Source organism: Coenobita brevimanus, chromosome 92, assembly GCF_032717465.1.
Source record: "Coenobita brevimanus isolate Jiangsu-jjx chromosome 92, ASM3271746v2, whole genome shotgun sequence".
NCBI classification, from domain to species: Eukaryota; Metazoa; Arthropoda; class Malacostraca; order Decapoda; family Coenobitidae; genus Coenobita; species Coenobita brevimanus.
In genome coordinates, this window is record NC_137045.1 from 17,147,837 (window position 1) to 17,167,257 (window position 19,421).

Genomic DNA, 19,421 nt, shown 5'->3' on the forward strand with positions numbered 1-19,421 from the left:
AAGCATCGAGGACTTTCCTTATTGCTATTACTTGTTCTGTCAGTAGTTCTGCTTCTGCATTACTGTAATAATGTGCTACATGAAATTTTTCATGATGTTTCGAGGTAACAGTGGCCATGGTCTGTATGATAATAGAGAATTAATTGATTTAGAAGAAAAAGAAATGTAAGCTGGATTAATGGTCCTTTTGCAGTCTCAATGCTTAGTCCTTTGTTTCATAACAGGGCCTTCACAGCACTAATCAATTTTCATTCTTGGAACTACGGTATACAAATGATGCAGTGCTGTGTGCAAATAGTGAGTGAAATGTGCAGATTGGTTCAGAGTTTTGTGGATGTAACTGTTGAGACAAGTGATGGTTGTTGGGAGAGAGAGAGAGTTGTGTTGGTTAATGGAGAAAGACAAGAATTGAAGGAAGAATTTATGGGCCCTCTTCTAGGTGGCATAATAGGTTTTGTAATACCTCTTTCATAGCAGTTTATAAGGCATATTACAGTGTATCATTTTAATATATGCATACAGTAATTTACATCGATAACATACAAGAGGATATTGAGGTGTTGTTTACAAAATAAATCGCAAAGCAAGAGGTGTTATGAAATCTCCAAAGCCATTTAGAGTTCAACACTGAGTGCCTTGATGCAGAGATAGAAATGAGAGACAACTGTGTTAAAGGAGATGGAGAGTAGAGTGGTCATTTTTCAACCAGATATTTTTTTTTTTTTTTCTCCCTCCTAGTGCACCCAGCGAGGACACGTTAAAGCACTACAAGCGACAGGTGGACTTCCTCAGGGGTGTGTTGGAGGCTGAAAGTTGTGTAAGTACGGAACATTTAATGATTTGCTGACAAAAGCTGATTGATTTGAACATCAAATACAGTACAGTAAGGCCTCATTATAATGGACTAATTGGGGTCCAAGCCAGTCTGAAAAACGTGGAAGTCCAATAAAAGCGACATCCGGACTTCCCCCTGCTAATCCGGGCTTTTTCCGATATATCAGACATTAGTCCGGATCACATGAACGTTTTTAAACTGCTTTGACTGCCATTGCGATACTGTACTGCATTATAACTTTACTACATTAATCAAATGGTATAATATATATAATAATACTGTACTGTACACTGATAAACATGTCTTTTATTTACATTATTGTGGTGAACATACCTGAAGTGGTCAGGCAGTCCGGACTGCTTCTGGCTTTATCGGACTTTTTCCGATATATAGGAATTTAGTCCGGTAGCTCCTCGAGTCCGATAAAAGCGAATTCCAGCCTATTGAAGTCCTTTACATCGAGGATTTACTGTATATAAAGTACTGTATGTGGTTGGCCACTGCGATTGACCCTGGGAAGTAGTATGATACCATAATAGTAATGTGTGATTACAAGGTTGGTAACAAGCTGTACAGTTACCACTGTTAGGCAGCAACAATTTGGTATACTGTATTAAATTGGCTTTGGGCTTTGGATAGCCATCCAGCTCATTGTAACTATTAACTGTACCAATCACTTTTTTTTTTTTTTTTAAGATACATAGCATTATCAAAAGTCACAGTGACAGTATTTATGAAGTTATAATAAAGCCTCTTGTGCCTGTGTCTTGCACTTATTTGAAATGAGCTTTCTGCACCAACAACATTAGTTAGAAACAGGCATGAATACGGTAGAATCAAATGCCAATTTAACACGAGATAGATTCCTTGAGAGGTTGCCTAAAATTGATTTTGCTCAAAATCAATGTTATTTAATGGGTATAAAATAGTTTGGTACTTGAGAGAAACACAATAGTAAAAATGCATTTTATTAACTAATAGTCATAGAAAATACAAGTCAGAATGATAAATTAGCTTCATTCCCGACATTGAAGTCGGGAGGTGAATGGCATCCTGACTGCATGGTATGTATGAATACAGTGCATGCTGACTCATGGCACTCGCGTTGCCTCACGTCACTCACGCTATACCTCTGCTCCAAACTGGCACCCTGCACTTGAAGTGCCATTGCCATATTGCAGAGCATCCAGCACCTTGCTTTTCAGCTCCATCATAATCAGTTGCCTTGATTACTTCGTATCTGGGGTGACTAAAGGTCTCTTGGACATTGAGGTGGTGGTTGATGGACTCGATGGTTGTGGTGGTGGGGGAGAGTAAATCACACAGTTCTGTACGTCTGCTAGCTAGGGAACCAGCACATAAACTGAGAATGCTTTGTGCAGAGTTGCCATGAAATCCACACTGGTTGTGATCAGACATGGGGTAATCGTAATCGATTGTAATCGATTACAGACTTTTGTGTAATCGTAATCGATTACTTAGGCATTTTTTTCAAAGTAATCGCAATCGTAATCGATTACTCTCGTATTGTAATCGTAATCATGGTTACTTTTACGATTACAAGGCCCCAAATAAGTTATTCTTCCACAAATACTCATCAAGAATAAAATACTGTAGTTCAGTGTCAAACAGTCAAATATACACCATAAAAGTCCATAAGTAATGTGAAAACAAAAGTGAATTGTAGGTTATCACTTAGAAGCTTTCAAATAATATCCTACCTAAGCTAGAATAATATCACCTGGGAAAATCTCAAATAGTAGAAAAGTAAGGACAAAGTGAAGAAAAGTCTCAGTGCTTGAATAATTAAAACACATTTGTATTGCAAATTGGCAAAAAACTAAAGGAACAACGTACTGGACATAGCACTGTACAGTATATTGTTATCCAGAGTAACAGTCACCACAGGTTCTGCAGAGCTTAACCCTATGTTCTTCCTTATGCAGGCAATTCATATTAAAATGATTTGCGTATAAGATATATATCCCTAGAAAATATCAGTTTTATTTTAAGCAACGTTGGGTCTAGTTAGTACTTGGATGGGTGACTGCCTGGGAACACCAGATGCTGTTGGCATCCCTATGTGTCAAGTGGGGTTGGTGGAGGATTAGTGCTCCTCCCTGTAAAACAATTAACTCTAAGCCCTTGGCCATCCCGTTTGGGATACATGGCGTCTGGCAATGAATGAATGAATGAAATATTACTGGATGATGTTTTTGCTTTTAAAAACTAACTTCAGCTATTCATTTAATCAGTGTCAAGTATAAAAGAAACGTGCTCATAATCATATAGTGCATAACAGTACATGTAATCATGATTACTTCTTATGTAATCGTAATCGATTACTCTTACTTCTACTGTAATCATAATCGTAATCGTAATCTGGAGTTTGCAAAGCAGTCGTAATCATAATCGATTACAGTACCCCTGTAATTGCCCTGTGCCTGGTTGTGATGTCATTATTCCACACCTTCTCGTTTAGAGACAAGGATGGCAGAGGATGTGTTATTGGTACAATTAACATAAAATTTGGTATACTGTGAATACTGAGAGAGAGAGTATTAATAATGATGTCAAACCTATTATGATTTAAGTGAAAGGCCATTTGATGATTAAGATGGTTAATAATTCAGCAAATGCTAATAAATAACCAACCAAGATACATGTAAATTTATTCACTTCCAAGTACAGTATTGTAGTTGATCAACTGTACACAATTCACAACCATGTTTCAGTAGTTCATTACTATTACAAGGTAAGTGTGGACTGCTGATAGTTGGCATGTGCCTTGTATATAATTGGTAAGTATTTTTTTTTCATTAAGAAGTAATGATATCGCCAGGTGGGTGTAGGTAAACGGTGTCCCACTATGTAATCTTCCTTGTTTAATGCCTCCCAACTATGATAAAATCACCCTTATTCCTAAAAAATAAAATGAAAGGTAGTGTGGAAAAAAATTCCACACTAGTGTGGAATGACCACTACCTGTCCATGTCCATGTCCTTCGCTTCTTTGTGTTTCCACATTAGCAGATGAAAATCCATGAAATGGCAACACTGGCTCTGTGGTGGGTGACAGAGTGCAGGCCAGGGTACGGAACGAATGCCCAGAGAAGCATCTATCTATCTATCTACTATCTGTTGCCAGATGCCTTAATCTCGTACCGGGTGGCCACGAACAACTTACCTCCACGTCGCCCTGTCCCCCGCCATTTCACTGCCCTGCTCCCAACTCACACCCCCCTCTCTCATATGCCTCTCCACTCCATCTCTCCACCTCATCCTCGGCCTCACTCTCCCTCTCCCCCCTTCCACGTCACTCACATGCACTCTCCTCGTCAGTCTCTCACCCTCCTTCCTCTCCACATGGCCAAACCACCTCAGTGTGTTCCTCCTAACGCTTCCTATCACATCCACATCCACACCACAATGCTTCTTTATATCCTCATTTGTCAGCCTGTCTCTCCATGTGGCTCCATAGGCTCCTCTTAAATAACTCATTTCCACTGCTTTCACTCTTGACTTGTGTCCTTCCAACAACGTCCAAGCTTCACTTCCATATGTTAGAGTTGGTATCACAATACTGTCAGGTGGCAATTTTTTCACTTCCTTGCTCACTTCCCTGTTTCTCATCACTGCCTTCAAGGAACCAGCAACCTTTCTTCCTTGTTGTACCCTTTCAAACACTTCACCCTCCAAACTTCCATCCTTACTTATCACACTCCCCGAGTACTTAAGGGTACTCACATTTTCCATTTCCTCACCATCCAACCTCACTGTATATTCACTGACTTCCCCTCTTTCAAAGACCATCACCTTACTCTTCCCTACATTCACCTTTAGATTCCATTTCTTACACACTCTTCCAAACTCATCCACCAAGCCTTGCAGCTCCCCTTCATCTTCACTTAACAACACAGTATCATCTGCAAACAACAGTACAGGGAGTTTCCAAACACTACCCTCTCTCACAAAGGCCACTCCAACATCCACTGCCCTACCTTGTATCTCTTTTATTACCCCATACATGTACAGATTTAACAACCATGGAGACATGACACATCCCTGTTTCAACCTAATCTTCAAAGAGAAAAATTCACTCAGTTCACCATCCACATGCACTACATCCTTAGCACCATCATACATACTCTTCACAGCATTCAACAACTTCCCATCTACTCCATATATTCTCATTACTTTCCACAATCCTTGTCTATCCACCCTATCATATGCTTTCTCCAAATCCATGAAAGCCGAATACAACTTCTTTCCCTTCACTAGAAACTTTTCCACTAAAGATCTAAGAATGAGTATCTGATGTACACAACCTCTTCCCTTCCTAAAACCTCCCTGTTCTTCTCCAACTAATTCCTCTGTTATTTCCCTAACTCTGTCCTATTATACTAAGAAGACAAATGCCCCTATGATTACCACACACTTCATTTTCCCCTTTTCCTTTGTACAAGGGAATAATTATACCTGACTTCCAATCCTCCAGGACTCTACCTTCCTCCCAGGCCAATCTGCACATCTTCCTCATCCATTCTAGTACTATCTCTCCCCCATGCTTCAGCATTTTACCACACACGCCATTAATTCCTGGGGCTTTCCCCAATTTGACTTTATTCCTTCCACAACTTCTATCCTACTGATTTCTTCCTGATTCTCACCTCCCTCCTTCTCCCAGCCATTCCCCAGCCACTTATACTCCCATTACTTCCATTCTCTATGTTCAGCAATTTCTTAAAGTGTTCTCTCCATCTGCATACTTTTTCTCCCTTCTCCACTAGTAATATACCATTTTTATCTTTCACTCCCCTACTAACTTCACAGCCACCCTGTTTTACTCTCTTCATCTCGTTCCAGAACATTTTCTTACAGTCCCTCCACTTTACACTCAAATTCCTTTCAAATTCCTCATCCACTCTGTTCTTACTCTCTCTTACTAAGCTTTTCACCTCTCACTTCCTTTCTACATATTACTCTTTCTTCCGCCTCTCAACTTCTCCCATGCCCCTATTTGTCAACCATTCATTGTATGCTTTCTTCTTCTGTGCCACAGCCTGTCTCACCACTTCATTTCACCATGCTGTTCCTAGCACCCCCTTCCGTCTTCTCTTCCTTCCACACACCACATCACATGCTGCACATATTTCTTCTGTGAATATCATGCACACACCTTCCACGTCCCCCTTCTGCTCCAATTCATGTTTACCCAATCGTTCCTCTACTTCTCTCTTATATTTTGCCTTTTTCTCAACCTCTTGTAACCTTTCCACTCTCCTTGCAAGTACTCCTCCTCCCATCCTTCCTTTCTTCTATTTCTTCATCTTACTTGGATCTTGATTCTGGCCACCATCAAGTATTGGTCAGAAAGTCCACTCCTCCAGCCTCTATAAGCTCTTGCATCCATTACACATCTTTGCATCCTTTCATCCACACACACATAATCAGTCATTGCCTTCCTTTCATTCAGTTAACCACCCACCCTTCTCATCACCCGCCATGTATACCTGTGGATCATTTTGTGCCTAAAGAGGGTATTAGCTATCACCAACCCCCTCCCGGCACAAATGTCCACTAACGCACTGCCATTCTCATCTATCTCAGCAGGCACACCCCACTCACCAACTACTCCATCCACCTTCACATTCCCTACTTTACCAGAGAAGCATCTGGCAGGAAATGTAAGGCGCCAGACTTTTGTACATTGACGTGCCAAATTTAACTCACATAAAATTGGAAGGTTTTGCTTTAAATTGGAAGTAAGTACGTAATTGTATGTGTTGTTTTAAATTGATAATTTAAAATTGATTCACATTAAATCAACGTTCTATTGTATTTTGACGACAGTAGTTGGAGTTAGTGTGTCGTTGTTGGTACCATTTCAGTACACAGAACAGTACTGTTCAGAAACACAGCTATGCTGATGAGTACAGGTACAGTACTTCTTTACATAGGTTTTGAAAATACAGTACAGTAAAACCTCACTATAACGGACTGATTTGGGCCCAAGCCATGCCAAATCAAGCGAAATTTCGATAAAAGCGACATCTGGACTTCCGGCTGCTAACCTGGACTTTTTCTGATATATCAGACATTAGTCCCAATCGCACCAACGGTTTTTAAATTCTTTTCACAACCATTGCAGTACTGTACTGTATTATACATTCACTGCAGTAATCAAATGGTATAATGCAGTATATATAATTATACTGTACCATACACTGATAAACATGTCTTTTATTTACCTCATTGTGGTGAACATAGCTGAAGTGGTCAGGCAGTTCTGACTGCTTCTGGTTTTATCGGACTTTTTCCGATATGTAAGAATTTAGTCTGGTAGCTCCGATTCCGATAAAGCAAAGTCTGGTCTACTGAAGTCCATTATATCAAGATTTTACCGCACCTTTAGTGAAACAGAAAATACAGTAAATGTGACTGGCACAGTGTGGAGTATAATAGTAATTTATTGACGATATTCTACCATGTATTGCACAGGTAGAGGTGCTGGACAGTGCTGTTGCAACTCAGATGATTCCCCACGGGCCTGCCACCACAAGCGGCCATGCACTCACACAGCAGATCCACCAACGCACTCATGCCAAGACAACTGCAAGGCTTAGGCAGGATCTGCTTGGTCTTGGTGAGGGTAACTATTTTCACCATTCCTTGCTTTATGGACCTATCTCACCTCATCGATTGGTGGGAAAAAGAGGCCAGAATGATAATGATGGTATGTACAATATTGTACAGAAGCAGTAAGATCTAAAGGGATTTTTAAAAATATTTTTTAGTGGTAGGTGGTGGTGACCATCATCCACTCACTTGATGTAGTGCTTCCTACTTCTTCCTTAGCCTGTATCATTATTCTTCTGTGCCTGCCCTCCTCTCTTCCTATTTCTCCCATCTTTCCTGTCACTTCTTATTGCTTTTCTTTCCTTTACAAGTGGCTTTACATTGAGTGACAAGCCAAATGGTTTCCTGTAAGCCAAGAAACTAACCATTGGTTAGTGAGGGATGTTAAAGTAATAGGATGTGAGGAGTGTGTGCAGCAGCACAAACTATTGATTTGTGATATGGTGCTTAAAGAACAAGTGATGAAAAAGAGGACTTATGTACCTAGAAGGAAAATATGGAAGCTGAAAAACCAAGTAGTAAGGGATGCCTTCTATAGTGAGTTGAGGAGAGTGGTGGCTGAACAGGGAGCTGTAGACAGAGGTGTTAATGAACAGTACAGAGCCCTCAAGAACAATTTCTTGAGAGTTACTGATGTAACATGCGGTTGGACAAGAGGACCACCAAGACATAAAGTAACTTGGTGGTGGGATGAGGGTGTAGAAGCTACAGTTAAGGAGAAAAGAAGGCTTTTCCGGGAGTGGAAGAAGGGTGGTAGCAAAGAGGAATATTTGACTGCCAAGCGTAGGGCTAGAAGAGAGGTATACGGGGCAAAGTCTGAGTCACAGAGGCTATTACTTGATAACCTAAATCATGGGGAAAGGAAAAATATGATATTTAGGGTGGCAGGTCAAGTGAAGAGGGATAATCGGGATATTATAGGTGAGCAGTGTGTGAAGAATGATGAAGGAAGGGTAGTGGTGAACAGTGAGGATATTAAAGATGCATGGAGAGAGCATTATAAGGAGTTTGACTGGGACAGGGAAGGTTTAGAGCCAGCAGATCCAGTGTATGGCCCTTGGCCTTTGATTGATACTGCTACTGTGAGTGAGGCAATAGGCAGGATGAGGGTGGGGAAGGCAGCAGATGTGTCTGGGTCGACTGCTGAAATGCTGAAGGCCTCAGGCGATATAGAGGTGAGTTTAGTCACTGACCTGATAAATAGGATTATTTATGAGTGTGTTGTCCCAGATGATTGGCTGAAGAGTGTAATTGTAAATGTGTATAAAGGGAAGGGTGATGCCCTGAAAAGAGGAAATTATAGAGGTATAAAGCTTTTAGATCAGATAATGAAGGTAATGGAGAGAGTTTTAGAAGGTATGATTAGAGAAAGAGTGAATATTGATGAGATGCGGTTTGGGTTTATGCCAGGTAGGGGGACCACTGATGCTATATTCATTGTTCGACAGCTTCAGGTAAAATATATTGGTAGGAGAAGGGATCTTTATTTTGTTTTTGTTGATTTGGAAAAGGCCTTTGACAGAGTCCCTAGAGAGGTGGTGAAGTGGGCAATGAGAAAGCTTGGCTTGGAGGAGTGGCTGGTTAGGGTGGTTATGGCTATGTATGTGGGTGCTCACACCCAGGTAAGAGTGATGAGTTTTCCGTGAATGTTGGTGTGCATCAGGGGTCAGTCTTGAGTCCCATGTTGTTTATCATGGTACTTGAAGCCCTTTCACATGACTTTAGAAACGGACTCCTGTAGGAGTTGTTGTATGCTGATGATTTGGTGTTGATTGCAGAGAATGAAAGGGAGGCAGAGGAAAGGTTTAGGAAGTGGAGAGATGGTATGGGGCACAAGGGTTTAAGGGTAAATGCAGATAAAACAAAAGTGATGATATCGAGGGTTGGTGGCGGTACTGTCAAAGACGAGGGAGAGTGGCCATGTGCAGTTTGCCACAAGGGCATGGGAAGTAATTCTATCTTGTGTGGTGTGTGTGATAAATGGGTGCATAAGAGATGTAGTGGTATCAGAGGTAGACTGGAAGATAATGCTGATTTTATGTGTACGGCGTGTCGGGGTGAGCAGGTGGAGATTGTCAGACATGAAAGGATTGGACTTGCTGGTGAATGTCTTGAGTGTGTGGAAGAATTTTGTTATTTGGGAGACATGTTGTGTGCTGCAGGTGGGGCTGGAGCTAGCTCTGTGGCTAGAGTGAGAAGTGGTTGGAAGAAGTTCAGGGAGCTCTTGCCTCTCCTGACATTGAGAGGACTCTCCCTATGTGCTAAGGGATCTTTGTATGCAGCATGTGTTAGGAGTGTAATGCTGTATGGTAGTGAGACCTGGGCAGTGAAGGAGGAAGATATTCGCCGGCTGAGACGTACAGAAATGACAATGATTAGGTGGATGTGCAGTGCGTCCCTGCGTCCAAGGCCTGGAGGGGCTGGGTTTACGATGGAAGAGTTGAGAGGTAGGATGGGACTGGAGTGTATTGGTGTTGTGATGAGGAGAGGTAGATTGAGATGGTTTGGACATGTGGAGAGGATGGGGGATGATAATTGGGTGAGGAAGGTGAGAAGTGTTAATATTGGGGGTGGGGTTATGAGGGGTAGACCGAGAAAGACATGGGACGAGGTCATTAAGTGTGACCTCAGGGCTAAGGGACTGAACAGGGAGGCTGCAATGGATCGTGCAGCATGGAGAGCCGCCATTAGGTGACCAAGGCCGACATGCAAGCATGTTGGAGCCTTTAAAAACGAAAACGGTGGTAACCATATAACCAAACACTATGTGCTCCCTACGTGTCAACAAGTGGGTTGGGAGAGGGTTAGTGCACCTCCCTGTAAAACAAATAACTCAATGTCAAATGGCCATCCCTTAAGGGATTATGGCGTCTGACAATAGATAGATAGATTCTTTGTAAGAAGTGTTGTGGTATGGATGTGGATGTTCTGGAAAGTCTATGAGAAGTACCCTGAGATGGTTTTGCCATGTGGAGAGAATAGAGAGTGAGTGATTGACTACCCCCTGGGGGTAGGGGGGTTTTCAAGAATACTCCCCCAGTATCCCTGCTTGTCGTAAAAGGCGACTAAAAGGGTTGGCGGAGGGTTAGTGCCCCTCCCCGGAAAACAACTAACTAAAAAAACAAACAAGAAGCCTCGGACAAGGACTGACCAAACGATGACGACCCAGGACCGGACAAAGGACTTGGTAATGAGTACATGGAATGTAAGAGGAGCGAATGATGAGGTGAAAGAGAGAGAGATTGTCCAGGTGCTTGAGGATGCGAAAGTGGATGTATGTGGAATAACTGAAACAAAATGGAGAGGAGACAGTGTGAGAGAATGGGAGTATGGATGGGGTATATGTGCAGGAGTAGATGAGAATGAGAGGGCAAAGGAAGGAGTGTGTATAGTTGTGAGTAAAAGATGGAAGAAGAGCATAAGACAGTATGGATCAGTTGGGTCAAGGATTGTGTGGGTAAAGTTGAAAGTTGGAATATAAATGTGGGCGATTGTGTGTGTGTATGCGCCAACGCAAGATCGTGCTAGAAGAGTGAGAGAAGAGTTCTGGACAAATGTGGAAGTGTGCATGGAAAAGTTTGGAAGGAATGAGAGAGTGTTTTTGATTGGTGATATGAATGGTAAAGTTGGTAATGTGAAGGTGGATGGAATAGTTGGTGAGTGGGGTGTGCCTGCTGAGCTAGATGAGAATGGGAGTGCGTTAGTGGACATTTGTGCTGGGAGGGGGTTGGTGATAGCCAATACCCTCTTCAGGCATAAAATGATCCACAGGTATACATGGCGAATGATGAGAAGGGTGGGTAGTGAACTGAATGAAAGGAAGGCAATGATTGATTATGTGTGTGTGGATGAAAGGATGCGAAGATGTGTAAAGGATGCAAGAGTGTATAGAGGCTGGGGGAGTGGACTTTCTGACCACTACTTGGTGGTGGCCAGAATTAGGATGCAAGTAAGATGGAGGAATAGAAGAAGGGAAAGACGAGAGGAAGGAGTAGTTGCAAGGAGAGTGGAAAGGTTACAAGAGGATGAGAAAAAGGCAGAGTATAAGAGAGAAGTGGAGGAACGATTGGGCAAATATGAATTGGAGCAGATGGGAGGCGTGGAAGGTATGTGTAAGATATTTACAGAAGAAATATGTGCAGCATGTGATGTGGTGTGTGGAAGGAAGAGAAGACGGAGGGGGGTGCAAGGAACAGCGTGGTGGACTGAAGAGGTGAAACAGGCTGTGGCACAAAAGAAGAAAGCATACAATGAATGGATGAGAAATAGGGGCGTGGAAGAAGTTGAGAGGCGGAAGAGAGAGTTATATGTGGAAAGGAAGAGAGAGGTGAAAAGATTAGTAAGAGAGAGTAGGAAGAGAGTGGATGAGGAATTTGGAAGGAATCTGAGTGTAAAGTGGAGGGACTGTAAGAAAATGTTCTGGAGAGAAGTGAAAAGAGTAAGACAGGGTGGAAGTGAAGTTAGCAGGGGAGTGAAAGATAAAAATGGTAGATTACTAGTGGAGAAGGGAGAAAAAGTGAGCAGATGGAGAGAACACTTTAAGGAATTGTTCAACGTAGAGGATGGAAGTAATGCGAGTATAAGTGGCTGGGGAATGGCTGGGAGAAGGAGGGAGGTGAGAAGACAGGAAGAAATCAGTAGGATAGAAGTTGTGGAAGCAGTGAAGAAAGTTAAATCGGGGAAAGCCCCAGGAATTGATGGAGTGTGTGGTGAAATGCTGAAGCATGGGGGAGAGATAGTAGTAGAATGGATGTGGAAGATGTGCAGATTGGCCTGGGAGGAAGGTAGAGTCCCGGAGGATTGGAAATCAGGTATAATTATTCCCTTGTACAAAGGAAAAGGGGAAAAAGAAGTGTGTGGTAATCATAGGGGCATTTGTCTTCTTAGTATAATAGGAAAAGTGTATGGTAGGATACTTATAGACAGAGTTAGAGAAAGAACAGAGAAATTAGTTGGAGAAGAACAGGGAGGCTTTAGGAAGGGAAGAGGTTGTGTAGATCAGATATTCATTCTTAGATCTTTAGTGGAAAAGTTTCTAGAGAAGGGAAAGAAGTTGTATGCGGCTTTCATGGATTTGGAGAAAGCATATGACAGGGTGGATAGACAAGGATTGTGGAAAGTGTTAAGAATATATGGAGTAGATGGGAAGTTGTTGAATGCTGTGAAGAGTATGTACGATGGTGCGAAGGCTGCAGTGCGTGTGGATGGTGAACTAAGTGAATTTTTCTCTTTGAAAGTTGGTTTGAAACAGGGATGTGTCATGTCTCCATGGTTGTTCAATCTGTACATGGATGGGGTAATAAAAGAGGTACAAGGTAGGGTAGTGGATGTTGGAGTGGCCCTGGTGAGAGAGGATAGTGTTTGGAAACTCCCTGTACTGTTGTTTGCAGATGATACTGTGTTGTTGAGTGAAGACGAAGGGGAGCTGCAAGGCTTGGTGGATGAGTTTGGGAGAGTGTGTAAGAAACGGAATCTAAAGGTGAATGTAGGGAAGAGTAAAGTGATGGTCTTTGAGAGAGGTGAAGTTAGTGAATGTACAGCGAGGTTGGATGGTGAGGAATTGGAAAATGTGAGTACGTTTAAGTACTTGGGTAGTGTGATGAGTAAGGATGGAGGTTTGGAGGGTGAAGTACTTGAAAGGGTACAGCAGGGAAGAAAGGTAGCTGGTTTTTTGAAAGCAGTGATAAGAAACAGGGAAGTGAGCATGGAAGTGAAAAAGTTACTACATGACAGTATTGTGATACCAACTCTAACGTACGGAAGTGAAGCTTGGACATTGTTGGAAGGACACAAGTCAAGAGTGAGAGCAGTGGAAATGAGTTATTTAAGAGGAGCCTGTGGAGTCACGTGGAGAGACAGGCTGACGAATGAGGATATAAAGGAGCGTTGTGGTGTGGATGTGGATGTGATAGGAAGCGTTATGAGGAACACACTGAGGTGGTTTGGCCATGTGGAGAGGATGGAGGGTGAAAGACTGACGAAGAGAGTGTATGTGAGTGAGGTGGAGGGGGGAAGAGGGAGGGGGAGGCCGAGGATGAGATGGAGGGATGGGGTGGAGAGGTATATGAGAGAAGGGGGTGTGAGTTGGGAGCAGGGCAGTGAAATGGCGGGGGACAGGGCGACTTGGAGGCGATTTGTTTGTGGCCACCCCAAATGGGATTGAGGCGTCTGGCAGTAGATAGATAGATAGATAGAGATGGAGAGGGAAAATGGATGAGGGAGACCAAGGATGAGTTGAAAGGATAGCGTGGAGAGATATATGAATGAGAGTGGTGTGAACTTGAGGGAGAGCAGCCAGAGTGCAGAGGACAGGGTGGCAAGGAGATGAGGTGGAGGGATGAGGTAAAATATTTGACTGAGGGTGGTGAGAGTTAGAGGACGGACAGCCTGGTGGTGGAGGATGCATGAATAGATAGCTGGAACTTTTAATGATGACTAAGTGTATATGTTCTTACTTCCACCAGATCCCAATGGAAATATGGAGCTGCGAGATAAGAAGGAAGGTTCTGGAGGTGATATTGGTATAGATGATTTCCAGAGCCAGCTTCTGTCTGATGAGCAGAAGAGAGAGAGGATGATGGAGGATATGATTACAATGACTCGAGAATGGAAAGAGCAGTCCAAGATAGCAAACAAGATAATAAAGAAGGACATTGATGTGAGTTTATCAGTGCCTGGTGTTCTAGTAATTTGAACTCCTCGGTTGGATTGGTGGGATTCATAGGTTCAGTTCCCAAGAGATTACTTTTTTTTTTTTTTTTTTTTTTTTTTTTTTTTAAATAGGATCCTTGCCTTGAGTCTCAAACCTTGAAGGGGTAAAATGGGATATAGGGTTATTTTTTTACTACAGTAGATCCTCACTATACCGGGTAAGTTGGGGGAAGGTCCGATCCAATAAAGCTGATAATCCAGCACAGTATATCCAAGCCCCCCCCTCCCACTTCAAGTGGGATTTCAGGCACACATTGGAAAATAACTGAATAAGATAGCATATTCTAGTATTAAAAATGAAAAGTGTATTAGTTTTACACTAATGACCCATAATTTCAAGCCCATGTCATAGCACTTCATGACCATTACAATATTACTATAGACTTTAATAACAACTTAGCAGTCATGAGGGGCAGTGGGCAGGGTTGGGGCAAAAAGGGTAGGAAACTCATGTATTGTACACTTTACCTTTATAGATGGATGCAGACTGCCCACACATTCACTTTCCTCTTATTTTGTAGACTACATTAAATGTCATTCATCGTCACTATCAGCAGAGATGGTTTCTTGTGGCTTTTGTCACATCTGGTATACAGAGCCCCGAGGTGCTGGGGGTTGGGGTACTGGAGGCTATACTGCTGGATTCTGAGGCTATGTGGAGGCTGGCTGAGGATGTTGATATTATGGACACACTGGAGGTCATTGACTGTGCGGAACCTCTTGGCAGCAGGCAAGGACACAGGGTTAAAAAACTGGGAGATCTTAATATGTATTGTCGTTGGCTGCTGCAGCTGCATTAATTTCAACCTGATGAGCCACATGACCTCATAATGCAGAGCTAGAAGCCCTCCACCTTTGTCAGTCATGGTGAGGATGGTGTCTGCAGCATTAATGGCTGCAGCCAGAGATGGTCCAGGTGCCTCCACTTTCTCTATATTCTCTACATCTTCCAGCTTTTGCCGGTCTTTTATCTTGTTGTAGTTCAGCCTCATTCTCCTCTTCCATCAGTTGATGGTAGCCAGGTACTCAAGCATCCTTATTCAGCCATTCTTGCATCTCCTTCTCTGCAAGGTTCCCTGCGCTGCTGCTGCCAACATTTCTGACATCCTCAGTGGCTAAAACCCCTCAAAATCATGCACTGGTGCTTGAGTCATGTAGGTTTTAAGGAATTTGCACCACCCATTCTTGAGTGTGGCAAGAGATGCTTTCTTCCATACCTCTGCCCAGTTGAGGATGGCATCCTTGATGGTGTTATCTTGAAGTTGTGCAGGGTTGTCTTGCCTCTGGTGTCCTCACGGTCTTCCTGGTCCATTCCATCCTCAGTCACAATGAGGCACTGGTGTAGATAGACGTTTGTACTCTTTATAATTCCCTGGTTCATGGGCTGGGTTAGGGCAGTGGTGTTGGCTGGCAAGAACAAAGCCTTGCTTTGTCCCTCCCTGCTGTGGAGTTTGGTGGAGGAAGGATGGGCTAGTGCATTGTCCAACAGCATCACTGCCTTCATTTTATCAGTACTGATGCCATACCTTTTTCGTTGCTGCCTTACAGAAGGGTCAAAGCTATGGTGGAACAACTGGAAGCTTGGCCATGATGTTCTTGAGTGACCCTGGTTTCATGCCCATACTTACTTTGGTGAAGGTGATGGGAGCCATCCATATTGGCACTGGCCAGAATGGAGAGATGCTCCTTCATTGTCTTATGCCCTGGAGTGCTGCCAATATCCTTCAAGGCCTGGGTATTTTAAGAGAGAGCACACCAGAAGAGCCAAGTTTTATCAGCATTGCTCTTTCCTTCCATCCTCTTCTGCCATTCTTTCCTTCAGTCTTTCCTTGTCCTTCTGCCTTCGGGTGACTTTACACTCCCTCTTCTGTCTCTCTTTCCTTCATTCTTTCCTCTTCCTTCTGCATGTGGGTGACTCTACACTGAGTGACAAGCCAAATGGTTTCCTGTACACCAGGAAACCATTTACTATGCTGGGTGGTAACCGTATAACCAAATTTTGGCGCGTGGTGGTTCAGTGGGCAATTATTGCACTCCAGTCGGATTGAGCCGTTGAAGGTTTACATCAAAGGGGTGGTTGGGGTTTATTGCTCTCGTAATGCCACTCAGGGATGAGTGAGGCTGGTCACTCATCTTAAATATCAGGACCAGCTGCCTAGCCCCCGGGCTTCTACGTTCCTGATGGGGCAACATAGGATTGGATGATGGATGGATGGATGTATATTTGGAACTTGTGCAGCCCCTCGTCCACCATCAGCTTCCGAAGATGTGGATGAATAGCTCCACAGCATCGACATCAGTGCTGAGCGTTCCTCCAGTTATGGCCATGTAAACAATACTGTGGTGTCTCCTGAACCTTCACAGTCACCCATCACTACACTTGAAATATTCTACTCCAAGGTGAGTTGCAAACCTTTGTGCTGCATGTTGGATGTCAAGGCCACACACAGTTACCATCTCAGCTCACTCCTGCATGTACCACTTATACTTCACTTCGTCGAGTTTCTCGTTGGGCAGCTTCCTGGTCCTGAACACATCCTTATCCTTCCTCCCACTTTCCATTTTCTTCATTACCTCCTTTGTTTTGCCTTTTGCCTTCAGGATGTCATGCAGGGGCGACCTCTTCAGGAGGTTGCCCCGGCTCAACACTTTCTTGAGTGCTGCAATCACTCCATGTTCTCCGCATTGGTTATGATCCTCTTCTTTGCATTTCCAAAAGAGGAGGTGCTTGGAGATTCCATATGATAAGCCATTTTTCATGATCACTGTGGGAAAACACTTGCCACACTCGAGACACAAGTTGTTCAGGTGGGAATGTCGACAAGTGAAAGATGCAGCAAGACTGAGGCCTGCAGCGTGTGGTACAGCGTGTCCATATCCTCCAGTCCTGCCCAGGCCTACCGAAAGTAGCCCCAAAATAGCCCGACACACTACGGCTTCCTGCCCATTCCTCCCCAGCCTACCCCAAGTGGGTGGGAAAAACCACTGCCATTATTGGTAACTGTGTTCTGAGTCACCCCTCATGTGGGGAACTGGCAGCCATGTATCATACGCCCCATGCAATGTATAGTATACATTAAAGGCAAAAAAAGTGTCTGGGGGGCCCAGAGTTGTCCTGAAGGTCCGCATGATTTTTTCCATGTAACAGATAGTATATCTGAAGGTTTGTCTGAGGGTCTTCAGAGTGTCCATTAATTCCGATATCCGGTCTATCGAGGTCCACAAAAGAGAGGGTCTGCTGTATATTTAATTGTTCATATTGAGGAAAGATCTTTTCAGGTATAATATCATTCTTGTAGTCCGGTGGATTACTGCACTCCAAGAAGATGTGGCCTTTAAGGGTTTCCATCTGAGGAGTGGTTGGGGATGTATTGCTCACAATCTGTAATGGCACCCTGGGGTGACCAACTGGTCCCCCTCAGCCCAAATGTTAAGAGTAAGTAGCCAAACCTTTGACTGTACACTCCTGGTGGGACTTAAAAGAATTCTATGGTAAATAGGTACTTGTAGGTCTTTTAATTTATATGTATACATTACAGAGCCTTGACACATCATCAAAACTGGCAGACTCCAATCAGTCCCACCTTAAAGTGGAGGCTAACAGACTGGCTGAATACAACAAGAGGGCGTGTAACTTTTGGATATGGATCATGATCATCTTTGTCTGCTTCACATTTATAGGTGAGACAAGTTGTAATTTTTTTCTTGACCACAGGTAATTTAATTTTGGGTAATAATATTTACTTACTCCATATGCAATTGTAATCAAGAATTGTTAATTGTACTGTACTATTTAGGTATTAGATGACTTATTACTAATGATCCATAGAAAACATCAGCTGTACTATGACCAACATTAGTATGGGCATCTCTTAAGAGGGAGTACTGTATTTCATTTGGTTTTACTTTATTTGATCTGAATTTTACCATAAGATATTGAACTGTTTAAAATCATGACCTGTAAACAACTGTACTTATTTGTTAACCATTTCCATGTGATATATTTCACATTTATTTTTTGATTTATTCTCTATAAAATGCCCAGTACTGTTTTTCTTAATAGACTTGTTCCACATAGCAATCTAATAAACCTTGAGTAATGTTTGACAGGACATGAAGGTGGAACATTATTAATGTAATTTTCTTTCTGTCTTTTCAGGGATGGTGATATTTATACGAATTTTTCCAAAGAGGTCATCTTTATGAAAATAAGTTGAATGCCATGAAGTCTTCTTATTACAGTGGTTACAAAGTGGGGAGACTATCAGTCAAGCTCTTTGTTATCATAGTATCATCATCATCATCATTATTGTTCCGGTCATAATTCCCATTTAAGAGATAGGCTGAGGTAAAGTCCAGAAACAAAGAGGCTGTATGTTGTACAAAGGTTCTCTAACTTTTTTGCTTTTGCTTTCATTGTTCTTGGATTAGACTGAACCCCATCTCTTTTGTGGGAGTTGAGGTTAGAATGATGACAGTGACAACAGAGAGCTTAGTTGAAAGTGTTCCGACTTAGTACTCTCCCCTTTATACAGTACTGTATATCTAGATTCTGACCACCCCATTTTTTGTGTGTGGGGGGAGGGGAGAGGAACAGGGTCAATAGGAGAAGGACAGAGAACTCCAGCATCCTGAGAAAACAGCAATTACTGTTTTTTGGACAGATAACTTGTTTCCATTGTACAATCACTGTATTTCACTGTTACTGCATTTCTATCATCCAGACTTTGTCCATAGCAGTTCGTACAGAGCTGAATACTGTACCTGTAACCTTTTTCATGGTGCACATTCTTAGTAGTGGAGAATACTACACAGGTATATGAGTGATATAAAATACAGTCCATTCCCCTAGTACGTGAGTGTATGGGCGGCAGAGGACATCGCCTACTAGGAATTCACATACTGTGAATACATAGACTTATGGGAAAAATTACATATGGGTGGCACCCCCCTTCATGGGCAACCCTTGAGACACCTTTCAGACCTAAGTATTGTACTATACAGGGAAACTTTCTAAGACATATTACCTAAGATAAAGTAAACCAACAAGATTATGGCTTTACTAGGTAAATCAACAAGGATATGGCTTAACTAAACCAACAAGAATATGGCTGCTCACCTTTACCCAAGAGGACAACAGGTGTGATGGAGGTAAGAAGAGGATCTGAGGCAGGATAAGGCACCTAGCGTGCATCTCCTGCATCACCCACCACACCACCCGACACACCACCTTTCTC

General features: G+C 42.8%; 1 protein-coding gene across 1 annotated transcript in view; it reads left to right on the forward strand.

The window, feature by feature from the left end:
- The window catches only part of LOC145412237 (NADPH-dependent diflavin oxidoreductase 1), a 38,463-nt gene extending 20,061 nt beyond the window's left edge, over positions 1-18,402 (forward strand). The window contains exons 3-7 of the mRNA XM_080282177.1: positions 739-817; positions 7,336-7,480; positions 13,938-14,131; positions 17,724-17,865; positions 18,344-18,402. Coding sequence (XP_080138303.1) covers positions 739-817; positions 7,336-7,480; positions 13,938-14,131; positions 17,724-17,865; positions 18,344-18,390 — 607 coding nt within the window. The 3' untranslated portion in view covers positions 18,391-18,402. The remainder of the gene's footprint in view (positions 1-738; positions 818-7,335; positions 7,481-13,937; positions 14,132-17,723; positions 17,866-18,343) is intronic.
- Positions 18,403-19,421: the final 1,019 nt, after the last annotated feature.